Below are 17,704 nucleotides of genomic sequence, written 5' to 3' on the forward strand. Positions count from 1 at the left end.
GATTTAAAGTTATGAGACTAAATTAGTTTTTTTTTATCTCACATTATTGGCTTAAATCTCAGAATTCTGACCTTTTATCACTTTTTAATGACTATTTAACTCATTGATTTTTTTTCTAACAATTACGACTTTTTAATCTCATAATAATAACTTTAAATGTGATACTTTTGAGATACTTTCATATTGTTAATATTTAAAATTTATAAGTGGTGAGAATAGGGCTCAAGACCTTATGGGGGGCCTCTTATGAAACGTGTTTTTACATTATTCTTGTTTCCTGTTTGAGTCCGCCATACCTCCTAACAGATGACAGACAGATGCTGCCATCTTCATTTTATTTTATTTTATTTTATTTTATTTTATTTTCACGTCTAAACAATCTACAAATGAATAATTGTTTTTCTTCAAGTAGTAAACCATGAAACTGCTCCCTAGTGTAACTTCTTGTAACGTCCGGATTATTTTTGACTGCGCGCAGCCCCTACTACGTCACATCCGGGTCACTTGAGGACACGCGCAGTTTATTTAGCGACGCAGACTCGACTTGCAGGATAAGCCGAAGGGCAGTAAAACTGTCTGAGGAGATGATGGCAGGCGCTTCCAGCAGTTCTGGTAAATATAAAATATACTTTTATGTGATTTTTAATTTAACCCATGTTGATGTGTTCTCTGTGTTAGTAACATAAAGCCTTTGTTTATTTTATAGAAAAGAGCAGTAAGAATTATTCACAAAGCAGAGCCAAGAGAGCACACCAACATACTGTTTACCAAGTCAGGACTTATAAAACTTAAAGATTTAACTGAGCTACACATAATATTAGTTATGTACAAAGCAAAAAGTAAAGTCTAAAGTTAGCAGAAGTTTGTTTTTAGTTCAGAGGATCAGGGAAATAGGAGGTTTAATTTTAAATATCAGTTTGCATGGACCACTTTTAAACAGATGTGTATTTCAATATGTTAAAATGGAGTTAAATTGTGATTCATTACAGGTGAAAGCTGATTCTTTTGTTAGTGAGTGTTAATTGTCAAGTAATTGACTGACAGACCATCTATTTGTGTGTTATGTTTAAGAAAGGGGCAGGTAATATAAGATTTTCTTCTTCCTTCTCTTTTTCCAGCATGGTAGTTTTGTTCTGTTTGGTTTCAGATGGAGGCTGTGCATAGCCATGTGAGAAATAAATTGAAAAAAAAATTAAATTAAATTAAATTTGTATATCTTTTAAGCTTTTTGTACCAACCTGAAAACATGTTTTTGCAGTTATATGTTTAGAAGTAAAATGAGAAGTAAAAAATGATGAGAAATAAGCTTAATTTACTGTTAATAATCCAATTGTGATATTTTTAATGTAAACAAACTTCATAACAAGTTGAAAATATTCCACTTATACTTAAAAATGAATATACTGAATCCCTTGTCCTTTGTGAGTGTATACTGATGCAAAACCACAATGATAAACAGCTTTTACAGAATATGGAGACATCAAAAACGTTAAAACTGAAGGAGCTTCAGTGAATACAGCCAAGCAGGACGGGCTGGACAAGCGGGGCTATGAAGGTAAACACTGAAGTAGATATAACCATGTTTTCGGCCATTTATATCAGACGCATCCACTACTACCTCCCAGCCAAAGTGAGCTGCAACAAATTTTGCACTAGTTTTAATATAGACCTTTCTTTAATGTGTAGCATTTTAACTGCACTTTAATATTTATTACTTATACAGTTTTACTTTTTACAATTGTGACTTTGCAGCTATAGAGACAAAGATGCTGCCAAACAGAATTTTGTTGTATTCTTGTACAATGATAATAAAGGTTTTTCTTCTAAAGTGTAAATTTTTTATCCATAATCTGTGTGATTGAGAGAAAGTTTGTTTCACCAAAAGCAAAGTTACATTATTTCTTTCTTTCTAAAGGTGTAAAGGTCTCACACACAATGGCAGAGATGGATGAAGAAAGGATGAAAGTGTACAAGGACGACATCTTGGTAGTTGCAAAGGAATATAAAATTCATCCAGCTCTCATAGCTGCCATCATCTCCAGAGAGTCCAGGGCTGGAAATACTCTGAAGGATGGTTGGGGGGACAATGGAAAAGCCTGGGGACTGATGCAGGTTAGTGACATTAGTTTGGATGTGTAAATAATCTGATGAAATGATGTTAGAGGGAGATTTTTCCTTTTGGGATGTTAAAGATTCCCAGAGATGGTTCAAAGGCAAAGGGCTTTTTTTGGCAGTACAGTGTGAAAAAGAACTATACAGTGAATTTGAAGTGCTGCACCCGAAACCAATCCCAAATCCACTAACTCGTTTGTGCACTTGCCGTCTCTTTTTCCTGATAAATTCAATATTTCAGACCACTGTTAGGTTAGGAACAATCTGTGATTTAATCAGGTCGACTGGGTTTTGAGAGTTCTGTAACGCGATTAATCAAAAGGCTTTAGATTGATGAATATTTTTATTAATTTCAGGGCTATTTGCCCTCATTAGCCACTTTATCAGATCCACCGTCCTAGTACCGGGTTGGACCCCTTTTTCCTTAAGAACTGCTTTAATTCTTGGTGTCATAGATTTAACAAGGTGTTGGAAGGTGTTGGAAACATTCCTCAGATATTTTGCTCCATATTGACATGACAGCATCACACAGTTGCTGCAGGTTTGTTGGCTGCATCCATGATGAGAATCTCCTGTTTCACCACATCCCAAAGCTGCTCTGTTGGATTGAGATCTGGTGGCTGTGGAGGCTGTTGGAGTCCAGTGAACTCATTGTCATGTTCAAGATGATCTGAGCTTTGTGACATGGTGCATCATCCTGCTGGAAGTAGCATCAGAAGAGGCTACACTGTGGTCATAAAGGGATGGATATGGTGAGCAACAACACTCAGGCAGGCTGTGGTGGTTAAACCAGGCCATGTTGGTACTAAGGGGCCCAAAGTGTGCTGAGAAAATATCCCCCACCATGGATGGATCCATATTTTCATGATGTTTTCACCAAATTCTGACCCTGCTATCCAAATGTGGAGCTAAAATGGAGACTCATCAGACCAGGCAACATTTTTCTATCTTCTATTGTCCATTTTTGGTGAGTGTGTGTGAATTGCAGCCTCAGTTTCCTGTTCTTAGCTGACAGGAGCTGCACCCGGTGTAGTTTTTCTGCTGTTGTAGCCCATCTTCTTCCAGGTTGGATGTGTTGTGTGTTCAGAAATGCTGTTCTGCATACCTTGGTTAGAATCAGTGCTTATTTAACTCTGACCTCTGGGGGACATGGTGGTCTTGACCATGTCTACATGACTAAGTGGATTGAGTTGCTGCCATGTTATTGGCTGATTAGAAATTTGTGTTAACGAGCAACTAAACAGGTGGACCTGAAAAAGTGACAACGCTATAAAAAGCATTAGTGAGAAATTAGTGCTTTGATTTACAAAACCATGAAGTCCTTTTTTCTGCTATTATGACATATAGTTTTTAGACAACTCAGAGTCTTTGAAGACTTTGTTTATATACTTTAATTGATGTGCTAATTTGTATGTCTAAATGCCCGAACGCAGTTGCTCCAAGAGATTAATGAAGCAGTTGATGATATACATGTACAGAATGTTTTACAAATAGGACCATGGTCAAGAAATCAGTTTTGGAATTCCTTTAATGTAAATCATGTAAATGTTCATTACATGTTCACATTGTATTCATATTTGTGTAGGTTGATATTACTCAAGATGGAGGTGGACACAAACCAGAGGGAGACTGGAACAGTCAGACACATCTCAAGCAAGCCACTGGGATCCTTGTTTATTTCATCAAACGGATCCAAGACAAATTCCCCCAGTGGAGCAAGGAGATGCAGCTGAAAGGTGAATAAGTAAATGTGGACATGCATCAAACTCTTTACACTTTACCGATCTGCATTCTCATTTGTTTTTACCTCTGCAGGAGGGATAGCAGCTTACAATCAAGGGGATAAAAGAGTTGAGTCCTATGAAGCCGTGGATGCCAACACAACGGCTCAGGACTACTCCAATGATGTTGTTGCCAGGGCTCATTGTTACATAAAAAAGGGGTTTTTTAAGTAACCTCAACTGACATAAATCTAAAAATCCTAAAGTTTGATAGCTTGTGCTAAACTAAGGAAGCTTTATGCCAAGCACCATCAGAAGTGTCTCATAGCCATAATGTAAACAGTATTTTCAATACAAATTAATGTTCTATTATTTTTATAACCAAATCAGTGTGATGGAGTGATACGGCCCAGGATTTATATATTAGTAGTTCCCAAGAATTTAAAGCACCAAACAATATTTTAAAATGAAAGCATCTAAATCAGATGTATTGACTAGAATTAGAAAACTTCTCTATTACTACAGGTTAAGGTGAGAAAACTGTTAAACAGAAAAAAAAAATTCCCTGCTTTTTCAGTTTTATTTGAGCTTCAGTTTCGGTCTTGGCATATCAAATAAAAATAAAATGATACATTTTAAATGTTTCATTGTATTTTTTTTTTAATTCAACCTTTTTTATGGATAACAATATACATAGTCATTTTAAAAATAGCTCTTTAAGGATGTTTTTAAGGATGTTTTATTTAACTGCAAAACATTAATAAATCCACTGAAACACAGAAGATATGTCAAAATGTATAAAACAGGATTTTTTATAATGGAATCAGTTACTTAATAAAATCAAAATGAGGAAAACAGCAACAACAATGAAAATACTGTTGATCATTGTACAGCGGTTGTTCACAGTCAGATTTCTGTCCTCACATTTAACAACATGAATCTCAGTATGACTATATAAGGAAAGATCTGGGGTTGGTGGCGGCTCGTTGGCTGCAGTCGCTGCGTGTCCTGGTCGTGGGGGGTGCCACCAGAGGCTCAACATCCCAGACCCCTCTTCTTTCCCTCTCTCTCTCTCTCTCTCTTATACACACACACACACACACACACACACACACACACAACACACACATTTACACAATCTCGCGCACCGCTCCTCATCACTGATCACTCCTCATTCCTCATCCTCTACATGCTGACACAGTCACTGAGTTGTCCAGTGGGTTTATACACTAAGAGATATTTTTTCTTTTTTTTCTGTGAGTTAGTGTCGGGTTATTGTTGTGCTACTTTTGTGATATGTCTTTTTGATTTGGTTATTATTTAAGAACTCTTAATGACTAGCAGCTCTGTTTTCAGTAAAAGCCGTAGGAAACTTTCTGGTGTGTAACAGTTTGTTGTCTGGTGATAGTGTGGATTGAAGGGTCGTTAACTTCTGTCTGTGGTGTTTTTGTCCTCTTTCTTCTTTCTTCTTTCCCATTTGCTTCTTTTTGCCGTCTTCCTTCTTTTTCTGTCCCCTTCAGTCAGGTCCAGCAAGATTACATAGATTCTGTGATTCAAAGTAAATAAATAAATAAATGAAGCAGATTATCAAGAGGAGCCTTACCCATAGGCCTCCCCTTGGCAGAGCAAATTTGTTCAGCACGATAGAGCAACCAGATTATCATTTTGTTTGCTATGATGCTGGACAGGACAGGTTAAAAAAAAATAGATAATGCTGTTTAATGTTTCAGCTGCAAAGAATTTGAGGAATGCCATTTTCTTTCTATCCTTCTGGTGTGTGCTGATAAAGAAAATGCAATCAACAACACCCACATTGAGTACATTTGACCAGATCATGTTTTCACTGTCACTTAGAGTTTTTCAGAGTTAGGAATCTTGCGACGCAATAAGAAAGGCACCAACCAGGGATCGAGCATGTAGCTTAGGAGATTAATGTGTGCAATACTGTGGTTACTTCATTTCCTGTGCAACCTAAACCCTGATAAGCAGAACAGTGTGGATGAATGAGATAGTTGTAGTTAACACTGTCACATGATAATTAAGAAAATTAATAGAGTAAGAAATGTAAATTAAATGAAAAATAGTTTGCCTCCACTGGAGTTATGTGTCAAGTGTTTTTCTGTTCATGTTGATAAGCAGGGGAAATGGGCAGGAAACCAACGGTAACTCCCTTCTAGTTACTGTGAGCACCGCTCCCTTCCCCTCACATTTCTGTTGGTCCTCTAAGTTTCCTTTGTCCTCCTCTTTTTTTTTTTTTTTTTACGGTTTCTCTGTTAAAAGGCCTTTAATGCTGTATACAGACACTTAAGTTATAGCAACTCACTTAAATAAATTAAAAGTCAAAGTGTTGTAAGAAAGATTTATCTAAGAAGGGGCCACTGTGTCTGCTGCAGTCAATGGGTCTTCTTTTAAATTTTATATATATATATATATATATATATATATATATATATATATATATTTTGAGCATCAATTTCATAACATTTCTAGAGTTTTAAGAGTTTTGAAGTAGAGATTTAAATATAAGTATTGAATTTATTGCTTCTTTTCAAATTGAATCAAATCAACTCACTGTTATTTAGGCTATATTAAAAATATGAATTAATAGTTAACAAAGGCATTAAATTTATCCTATTTTCATGATAAATAATATTTTAAAAGATTTGCCTGAGAAGCTTGAAAAGGTAAAGAAATAAACGGTGTTAAAAGTTCATGTGAATCAGAAAGTACATTTGCTTTCAGTGTTACATATTGACTTGAGTAAAAAAAAAATCTGAACCTCACAACATTTTAAAACTAGGCAAACACTTTACTGTACCTGGAATGATACTCAAAGCGCTTTACATTATACATCACATTCACCCATCCACACACTATGGGCGGAAGCGGTCATGCAAGGCGCTCAACCACGACCCATCAGGAGCAATTTGGGGTTCGGTGTCTTACTCAGGGACACCTCGACCTGAGCTTGACAGGCCGAGGATCGACCTGGCAATCCTCAGGATACAAGACAACCACTCTACCCACTGAGCTGCGCCGCCGCCTGTTTGTGGAAAACCAATCACACCACATGATTACCCAGCCTGCTGAATGATTGGTGCCTTGTTTCATGGCGGAAGACGTTTGGTACATTTTTCTTTACAAAATTGTTTCAGTTTATTGATATTTACATGTTTAAATTTATGTGGAAAGATGTGGACACTGAGATACATAATATTAAAATGAATAATAGAAAATTTGCCTTATTGGTGGAATGATGAGCTCAACTGAGTGATGAATAAATGGCAATAAAAGTTCATGTAAAAAAGAAAGAAAAACTTTTGGTCTAAAGGTCTTACATATAAGGACACAATTTTTTCATCTTTAAAGTACTTAAAATTGTGTAAAAACCTAAGATGAGCAACACGTATTTCCCTGTTTCATTATTCATTCAACAAAAACTAAGTCAACCAACAGAAGCAGTTTGTGAACAACTTAGTTCAACCCATGGCAGAACAGAGAAACCGGTAAAATATGAACAGGTCGTCCTCAGCCACTGCACTTCTTTGGGGGACTGTGGCCTCACATGAATTTGCCTGGCTTAGTAATGATGTAATGATGACATCATGGTAGATGTTAAATACACTAACAGCTCACTGCCATTAGAGAAAATGTGAATTTCTTCAATAACTTCAAGACTGTTATAACCATTTGCTTCATATTGGTGTCTAAGGGTATGTTTAGGGTCAAGGATTCTAAATAAGATGGGGCATCTATCCTGATGATGGAAATAGTGAAATTAGCTTGAAGTATGCATGAGGGTGTTGGCATGAGGTTGGCAATTGAGTGGCATGTTGGGCCTGGTCCTGCTATGAGATCAAGTTGTGCTTAATGTGGCCCCTGATCTAAAATGTAAATTGACACCCCTGCTTTAGGCCCAGCATATAGGCTGAAAATCTTTTCCACAGGAGTTATAATATTCGACAAAGTTTAAGAACCACTTTTATAGGGTAAACTACGGTGGCTTATGGCAGCATTTTTGCCAGTGAGATGCTTTTGTTACCAAATTCCTATTGCCAGTAAGTTTCCATGGTTACCCTTTTGCTGTAGTTTGTTACATTATATTGATATAAAAAAAGAACAAAGAAAAAAAAACCTTAAGAAATAAACATTATATAAATAAAAAAAAATAAAAAATAAAATAGAAAATATATAATTCAAAGAATAAAACAATAAATAAATACATTAATAAATGAGAAAACATAACAAATAAATAAATAAATAAAGACCTCTGTGGCGTTTTCTTCATTTTTTTAAAATCCCGAATTTACGACTTTCCAGTTTTCATGAATGCATCATTTTATTTTATTTCCGCATTTTTTGTTGAGGAGGCGGATTTAGATACAACACCGGCACTGGCCTTACTAGATAAGAACAGCAGGGAAACAGAATAAACAACACCACCAGGCTGGTCATTCCGAAAGTGAAAATCGAAAGTGTTCTAAAGTAAAAAGTGAATCCATTTTTCCAGTTTTGGTTTTTTCCAAACAGCGCGTAACAGCTGCAGAAGTAACGGTAAGACTTTCCTCCTGACGTAGCATTATAAACGACTCTATTAAACTCAGCTGTTTTTATTATTATTATTATTTTTATTATTATTATTATCATCATCACCATCATCACCATCATCATCATTATTTTAGTAGTAGTAGTAATAATTAGCTGAGCAGTGTGTATTTGGTAAATTAAAAGTTCAAAATCTCTGCTGAAGTGCTTTACAGACTAGTGCAACAGATGGGGAAGACTTTTTACACCCTAATTTTTTTTCGAACTGCAACTACACTGCCCTGTACGGAAGCGTGGAGCTGTCACCCAAATAAAAAAAATCGGACCTTATCACGTTATAACGTGATAAGTTTACTGTAAAAACGTAAAACGTATCACGTTATAACGTGATAAGTTTACTGTAAAAACGTAAAACGTATCACGTTATAACGTGATAAGTTTACTGTAAAAACGTAAAACGTATCACGTTATAACGTGATATTTTATTGTAAAAACGTGAAACGTATCACGTTATAACGTGATATGTTTATTGTAAAAACGTAAAACGTATCACGTTATAACGTGATAAGTTTATTATAAGAACATAGCCTGTACTGTATGCAGATGTTGTTACGACCTATATTGGAGCAAAATGCATTTTATGGAAAATATACTCATCAAGCAGAAACATTTCAGTTCTTTTTGACAATGATTAATTGTTCTACTCTGATTTATTGTTGTACAGAAATGTGGGACAGTTTGAGAAACACGTAGGTCAACTGCCTGCGCACAGTGAGACATCACAGCCAACTTGGGACCTCTTGAGCCAGTGTCCTGCAGGTTTTCAGTATGTCCATACTGCAGCACACCAGACTCAAATAATGGGTCGTTAAGAGGCTGGTGCAGACTTGGTTTTCTTATTGTACACAAGACCGTTATAAGCAACACGGTGCGTCACCTGCCTGCACGCACTGAGACGGTGCGTGCATGTGTCTGAGTGGCAATAGAGTGTGTGCGCTGCTTTCATTTAATAACATGTTGTCTCCTGACAATAAAAATGAAAATTATAAAGGCTATATGCACCGCTGGGACTGGGAGAAATAAGCTGCCGACACAAAGACGTAGTCCTGTCTACTTAAAGGGTGCAACGTCAACAAGTGTCCTCCAAGCTTCATCAAATCTCTCCGATGAAGTAAAACTTAATCCCATGTAATAAATTAGGAATTTCTCTGGAAATAATAAACCAGGTCTGCACCAGCCTCTTAACGACCCATTATTTGAGTCTGGTGTGCTGCAGTATGGACATACTGAAAACCTGCAGGACACTGGCTCAAGAGGTCCCAGGTTGGGGATGCCTGCTCTGTGGCAATTCAGACACACGCACGCACCGTCTCACTGTGCGCAGGCAGGTGACCTACGTGTTTCTCATAACTGTCCCACATTTCTGTACAACAATAAACCAGAGTAGAACAATTAATCATTGTCAAAAAGAACTGAAAAGTTTCTGCTTGATGAGTATATTTTCCATAAAATGTATTTTGCTCCAATATAGGCCGTAACAACATCTGCATACAGTACAGGCTATGTTCTTATAATAAACTTATCACGTTATAACGCGATACGTTTCACGTTTTTACAATAAAATATCACGTTATAACGTGATAGGTTTTACGTTTTTACAATAAACTTATCACGTTATAACGTGATAAGGTCCGATTTTTTTTTATTTGGGTGACAGCTCCACGCTTCCGTAGCCCTGCTACTGATACAGTAGCAAATAAAAATGAACTTTAAGTTAATATATATTGTTATTACCAACGGTTCACTGTGGTAGTTATTAAATACATCTTATGCTGCAACTGGACACATCATCAGTGATATAACCTGGGCTCACAGACCCCCTCCCCCAGGCGACCCAGCCAGGGTTGATAGTTATAAGGTTGTAAGTGAAATATAAAAAGTTTAATTTAATTTTTTTCCCCCATCTATATATTATATATAGTCCTATATATAGTCCTTTTAGATATTTATTGTTGTTTGTGTGATATTGCGCAGACTGTTTTTACTGCTTGGTTTTTCTAACTAACTACAACTGCTTGTTGTACTAACTAATTACCCTCATGGGATAATAAAGATTCCTTGAATTTTTATACACAAGTGGACAAAATTGTTGTTACCTTTTGGTTAATGAAAGAAGAACTCACAATGGTCACAGAAATAACTTGAATCTGACAAAAGTAATAATAAATAAAAATTCTATGAAATTTAACCAATAAAAGTCAGATGTTGCTTTTCAACCATGCTTTCACAGAATTATTAAAAAAAATAAACTCGTGAAACAGGCCTGGACAAAAATGATGGTACCCTTAACTTAATATTTTGATGCACAATCCCTGCAATCAAACAATTCCTGTAACTGTCAATGAGACTTCTGCACCTCTCAGCAGGTATTTGGCCCACGCCTCATAAGCAAACTGCTCCAGTTGTCTCAGGTTTGAAGAGGGCCTTTTCCAGACGGCATGTTTCAGCTCCTTCAAAGATGCTCAATAGGATTTAGGTCAGCGCTCATAGAAGCCACTTTAGAATAGTCCAATGTTTTCCTCTCCTGCGATCTGACACTGATGTTCTTTGAGCTTGAAGTTCACCTTTAATCTCTTGAGAAGTTTTTCTGGGCTCTTTTGTTACCATTCGTATTATCCGTCTCTTTGATTTGTCATCAATTTTCCTCCTACGGACACGTCCAGGGAGGTTGGCTACAATCCCATGGATCTTAAATTTCTGAATAATATGTGCAACTGTAGTCACAGGAACATCAAGCTGCTTGGAGATGGTCTTATGGCCTTTACCTTTAACATGCTTGTCTATAATTTTCTTTCTAATCTCCTGAGACAACTCTTTCCTTTGTTTCCTCTGGTCCATGTTGAGTGTGGTACACACCATGTCACCAACCAGCACAGTGACTACCTGTAGCCTTTATATAGGCCCACTGACTGATTACAAGATTGTAAACACCTGCGATGCTAATTAGTGGACACACCTTGGATTAACATGTCCCTTTGGTCACATTATTTTCAGTCTTTCTAGGGGTACCATCATTTTTGTCCAGGCCTGTTTCATGAGTTTATTTTTTTAAATAATTCTATTGAAGCATGGTTGAAAAGCAATGTCTGACTTTCATTTGTTAGATTTCATGGAATTTTTATTTATTATTACTTTGTCAGATTCAAGTTATTTCTGGGACCATTATGGGTTTTTCTTTCATTAACTGAAGGGTACCAACAGTTTTGTCCATGTGTGTATACCAAAACAGGGGGATCATTTGATTAATAACCTGCTTCTTAGCTCTCTGGGATGAGACAATACCTTTCTTTTTTTCACACCATCATCTTTTTTGTCACTATGCCCATGCAGCGTGCAGACTCGAAGTTAAACACACCTGTCGTGCAACGTATACAGAGGATCGTGACACTTTCAGGGAAGATGGGAAGCTCACTTAGCTCAACAAGATCTTCCAGCTCTTCCAGCTCAGATGAGGATTCTGGTATGCAGCTGTGATGTGATTTTTCAGGACCTTATTGTGGATTATTTTGATATTTTCAAACTTCCTTGTCTTCTAAAATTAGTCTAACTTTCTAACACAAGCCAAGTCTGTGGGGTTTACTCAGCATTTGTTTTTGTAGTCCTGATGGACTACAAAAGTTAAGATTATACTTTCTGTTTATGTTTAAGCTGTGATAAATCTATGTCAGGGCTACTCAAATCTGTCCTACAAGGGCCACAGTTCTGCAGTCCTCCAACACAGCTGGCTCAAATTCATGAATAATTGTGCAGAACTTGATTGGCTGTTGTTGGATTATTTGAGACAGGTGTGTTGGAGCAATGAAGCATTGAAAACCAGCATGCACTCATAGAACCGAGCTGAGTAGCCCTGAGCAATACTAACCTCATGACTTAATTATCTACTTTTACAGACTATGGTAACATCATGGACGTTGAAACTACGGGAGCTTCATGGCAAACAGCTCAGCAGGACAACCTGGGTTATTCAGGTAAATGCTGCAGCAGAGAAACAGTGTTGCACAAACGATACGTGGCAGAAATAACCATGCAGCCTTCCTTAACCATTTATATCTACAGTATGGTGTAGATTATTTATAGATATGACTGATACAGAGAATGTTGTCAACACCAAGGTTGCAGTCTTTAACCTTTTAACTCTTTCTAAAGGTGTACCTGCTTCACACAAAATGGCCGAGATGGATGCAGAAAGAATGAATAAATACAAAAAAAAAATCCAAAGTGTGGCAGAAATATTTGGAATTGATCCAGCTATTATTGCTGCCATCATCTCCAGAGAGTCCAGGGCTGGAAATACTCTCGACGATGGCTGGGGAGACTGGAACCCAAAGAGGAATGCATATAATGCCTTTGGACTGATGCAGGTTAGTGGAATAGGTTATGTGTCTAGCTAAAATGTGCTAGCTTGCTAACCTGTATCCTATTTAAATGGACAGTTTTGTGACTCATAGTCTCAGTGGATGTTGTTGTAGCTCATGACGTCAGACCTGGGGCCTCATTTATCAAGCTTGCTTAGGAACAAAAACCAGCGTACGTCATATATAGTCAACTTTTGGGATTTAAGAAAACCAAACTTGGCGGGAAAATGTCCCTACCTCCATGCAAACTCTGACCCTTGTGTACGCACAGAATCTAGCAAAACGGCAACACAAACGACACAGAATAAAATCAAGGAAATGATGTGACATGTGACACATTCTGCACAATCCACTAATACTTTTCACACCACATGTTATGTATTAAAGCAGAAATGAATAAAGACCCACATGCAATATTAAATCTCCTAAGAGTGCACTCGATGATCAGGAAAAAGGGAGATGATATTAATAAGAACCTAAACAACTAAATTATGTTCTGTCATTGTGAAACAAAACTTACATGCTATAAAATCGATCCAGCTAAATAATGTGGACCGTCTGCTGCCAGCATGTAGCAGTCAGTGTGAAAAGTAGCTTGATGCTGGAGCGGATGGTGATCAGCTGATGAGAGAATAAGACAAATGATGATGATATTGTATGTGTACAGTCAGACAGTTTGAAGTTTTTTTTTTTTTTTTTAATATATATTTTTGCAGCCAAAATGTGCAATTTTTTTGTTTTTGTATATGACTTAAACATGAATAATAAAATATGTCAAAGGCATTTTTGAAATATTTTGAATTTTCGTTGCCTATTAGCACATAAATAACCAGTGTCAGTTTTGATAATGAAAATTACATTAAATTTTATTTACATTAGAAATCTTGTGGAGATAAACACTGAATAGAAAACATGATTGTTAACCAAATGAGAAGTTTGACAGTTTAACTTTTTCATATAAGTTTTTATTGAAATTCTCAGTCAGAATAAACAGTAGCAGCGCAATGTTAATCAGATAAAAATTCAATAAAATAAAAAATAGGATATGCACAAATGATATAAAACACTGAAGTTGTGGCACAATATCTTCAAGTAATGTAGAGAGAGAATTTTACATCTTTGCATGGAAATTTCAACACTGAAACAATATAATGTGCAATTGTGGTAAAAAAACAAACAAACAAAAAAAAAAACTATGTGCAGAGTTGTCAACAAGCATGCTGTAGACCTCCATGATGACTCAGGGCTTCAGTGGAGAGTCAGTCAGGTGCTGAGAGTGCAGGACCTGTAGAGACACACTGGCAGAGTTGGCTAGTTAGGTCACGTGTCTGACACAGACCAATAGCGGTGATTGTGTCCCTCAGCACCACCCACCCAGCTGGAGCACCCAGCAACTAGAAAGAAAGATTATTTAACACTAAATAAACTGCTACCAATCTTGGTATCTGGATGTATCTGTACATATTTATTTTATAAATTAAAACAAATGACTAAATTACAGGCGCGATTACTGTCATTTAGCAGATGCTTTTCTCCAAAGCGAATCACCCATGTAAGATTCGTACTTCGGTCTCCCGAATGGGAGACAGATGATCTATCGACTGAGATATCCAGCCCTATGGACCGATGTCTCTGGCATGTCCTGTCTTCTGACACTACAATGGCAGCATCTGCCACCTGCTGCCACTACTCTGTCTTTCTGACACCAGTAATGGCCACGCCGTGCCCACCAACTAAACATTTTTACATTTGTCAGCGTGGTCTATCAGGATCTGTCCCTCACACCCCGAAAAAAATCCACGTTTTTCCTACTTTTCCGCTGCCGAGCCATCATGGAAATGATGTGATGAATATGTATTACAGACGTCCACCTGACCATTTATAGCCACCATGTGGGCGCGGGAAGGCGTTCCCTCACATGCGCCTGCTTGTGTGCGCACACTTTAGAGTTGATTCTGATTTATAAACGGAAACAGGTGGATTAGTCTTAAAGTTGACGTGCGCCGCAAACGCCACCTGTAGTTTGCATTGCTATGCACAGTTTGATAAATGAGGCCCCTGGAGAGGAGACAGGTTCCCCTAAGCCCCGCCCCTCAACCAAAATGTTCAGTACTCCTGAATCAATGTTTTTGTTTTAAGTTCATGTTTAATTTTTTAAAAGCCGAATTAAATTTTTAGCATCAATATGAGCTTTCACTGTTCTATTGTTAATCTTATTGTATTGCTTTTTTTTTTTTTACTATTTATTGACAGATGAGCACCTGTTCATTTCCAGTAGAGCTTATACACGTTCTACACACTAGTTTATCCCATTTCCTTCACTTTTCTCTAGGTTGACACCAACCCAGAAGGAGGTAATCATTCTCCAGAAGGAGAATGGGACAGTGAGGAGCATCTCAACCAAGGCACTGAGATTCTAATTGAATTTATTGAGAAGATCAGTTGGAAGTTTTCCAACTGGAGCACGGAGCAGAAGCTGAAAGGTTTGTTTTACTAGTCACTAAATATGCTTGTCTGCAACACTTTGCTTGACTTCTCATTTGTTTTTTGTCCCTGCAGGAGGGTTAGCTGCCTACAACATGGGGGATGGAAATGTGCATTCTTACAACAATGTGGATCAACACACTACAGGTGGAGACTACTCAAATGATGTTGTTGCCAGGGCTCAGTGGTACAAAAAATATTTTTAACAGCTGGGCTTTTATGAAAACTTAAGAAAAATCACAAAAGAAACACTTGCTTATCTTGTGTGATAAAATGAACACGTGTGGCTACATAAGCATGATGCAGAGCAAACTTTAAACTGTTTGTATTGATAAAGTCTCCAAAATATGAAGGAAGCATCTTGTGTCAATAAAAGTACTGCAATGCAAACTCACAAGTTGCTTGTTTATTGAGCTCAGAGTGAACTTTAACTGTAATAAATATTTTCTGCGCTGTGTTATTTGTTCCAACTCACTCATTAAATCCGGTTACGGTAAAGAGAGGTGGTGACCAAACCTCAAAACCCTCAAGGTTTTAGTTTTGTTTATTGTTCATTTGTTATTTAATTTTCAAGCTTGGACAGAAATTCATCCACAACGTCTCCCAGAACCCGAAAGATCTACTGCTAACTTCCTGGTGTCAGTTGTCTTCAAACTTCAGACTGATGCTTCCTTTCTCATTAAGGTGTGATGCAGAGAACTCAGAGCTCTGTGTCAGGACTTAAGAAAAAAAAGGTTGCACATGCTTCTGTGTCTTAAAAAGTAAAATGTTTTATTAGTAGTTATTGTACCACAGGACTGTAGGAAATCCGCTGTCGACGTCAAAGTCTACACTCAGAGATTTTATGTTTGTCCCTGTGTGGCAGGAGGTGTTTACCTCCAGGCCACTGTGGGGCGCTATTGAGTTCACGGCACACTAACGAAGTAGTGGTGCTGAGATTTTAAGCCCAGGTGTAGCGCATTACACTCGCACTCTTCTCCTCCTGCCTTCCCGGAGGTTGGCCACATGAATTTGGAAGTAGCACGGTGGTTGCATGTGTGGGGGAGATGTTTGTGGTGCGGGGTGCTCAGGTGCGGTTAGGGATGGTGAAACCGAGGCCTCATGAATCATCGAGCCAACTTTGACCCAAATGCATGAAAATGGCTCGCTGTTCTGAATCATTTGACCAAATCAAAGAGCTCCATCTGCTGGCTGTGGGCGTCCGATGCATCAGAAGAACTTGGAATATGTGTTCAATAAATACTTACTCTACTGTCTGAGTGAATATTTATTTTCTGTTGTTCATATAAATAACAAGGAGGGGTATTAGGTAACATTTGTTTAGGTAACAGAATTGTGGTGTAACTTAAGTATACCAGTCTGTAATGATAGTAGTCTACTCACAGTGGGAAGGCATGAGGGAAGGGGTGTTTGTGCAACGGGGATAGTGATTGTGTTAGTGATTTTATACAGTTGTAGTAAAATTGTTTACTGTTTTATGTGTCTTATTATTTATAATATATATTGTAAATGCGTGTTATCATCTACCTCATGAGTTTTCTTTTGCATAGCTGATCTTTGTTGAATGTGGTACAACAGTTTATAGCACACTGCACATTTATGTACATAGATTATATAAGAGTTTTTTGTTATCTTTATCTTCTATCTAGTTTTTGTATTGTTTATTTTTTATTTTATAATTTATGGCATTCAGGGTGGACGGCAAAGTAAGATTTTCATTGTTCAGGGAAACTTGTTTCCTTACTGTGCAAATGACAATAAACACTTTGAATCTTGAAATCTATTATGAGGAAAAAACTTTGGCAACATTGTGATGTGTCATAGGTTTTTATTTAAAAACGTATTTTCTCAATAATGTCAGGCTTCAGTCTCATCCTCTTCTGGCACACTACCTCTCCAGCTTTGGAGAGGTTGCACTTGAAAGAAACACGAGAAAAAAATTGTAATAAACCAACGTTAATTGCCACCAGCAGAGCCCAGATTCACCAGGATGGCCTTGGTGGTGATCCTTGAATAACAACAAATCCCAATGATATGTTTAAAAGAATGCATTTATAAAATGGATGGATAGACTTCTACAGTGTTAAATATACCAAAGCAGGATTTATTCATTCTATATTCTTTAGGTAGTAAAAGGCAGACACCAAGAAAGGCTTTACAAATAAATTTGGTTTATACATTGCTAGCTGAAAGCTTGGTATTAAACTTTGGATGCTGAACTTTGTTTCCAAAGACAATAATTTAAGATTTATCTTTTTTTCCTAAGAAAATATTAACATAAATAACAATGTTTTGCCATCACATGGTTACAGTGGTTTTGAAAAAAAACCTAAACTTTCCTTAAAAAAAGTCCATCTCTTACAACCCAACTGCATAGACTGTTCCTCAGCAATATGAAATCATTAAATTAAATGTAGTTTTATAGAC

The 17,704-nt window shown here is 37.2% G+C and overlaps 2 protein-coding genes across 2 annotated transcripts; both read left to right on the forward strand.

Annotated features, from left to right (window-relative positions):
* Nucleotides 1-484: 484 nt before the first annotated feature.
* LOC121638860 (lysozyme g-like) lies at nt 485-4,473 on the forward strand. Its single transcript, XM_041983895.1, has 5 exons — nt 485-612; nt 1,460-1,555; nt 1,916-2,112; nt 3,698-3,848; nt 3,928-4,473. The coding sequence occupies exons 1-5, from the start codon at nt 585-587 to the stop codon at nt 4,065-4,067; spliced, it is 612 nt and encodes a 203-aa protein (XP_041839829.1). The 5' UTR covers nt 485-584; the 3' UTR covers nt 4,068-4,473.
* Nucleotides 4,474-8,186: 3,713 nt separating this feature from the next.
* On the forward strand, nt 8,187-15,671 carry LOC121638974 (lysozyme g-like). The gene is made up of 6 exons (XM_041984100.1): nt 8,187-8,387; nt 11,769-11,898; nt 12,329-12,406; nt 12,585-12,799; nt 15,126-15,276; nt 15,353-15,671. The coding sequence occupies exons 2-6, from the start codon at nt 11,838-11,840 to the stop codon at nt 15,481-15,483; spliced, it is 636 nt and encodes a 211-aa protein (XP_041840034.1). The 5' UTR covers nt 8,187-8,387; nt 11,769-11,837; the 3' UTR covers nt 15,484-15,671.
* The last annotated feature ends 2,033 nt before the right edge of the window (nt 15,672-17,704 follow it).

Source organism: Melanotaenia boesemani, chromosome 4 (assembly GCF_017639745.1).
Source record: "Melanotaenia boesemani isolate fMelBoe1 chromosome 4, fMelBoe1.pri, whole genome shotgun sequence".
NCBI lineage: Eukaryota > Metazoa > Chordata > Actinopteri > Atheriniformes > Melanotaeniidae > Melanotaenia > Melanotaenia boesemani.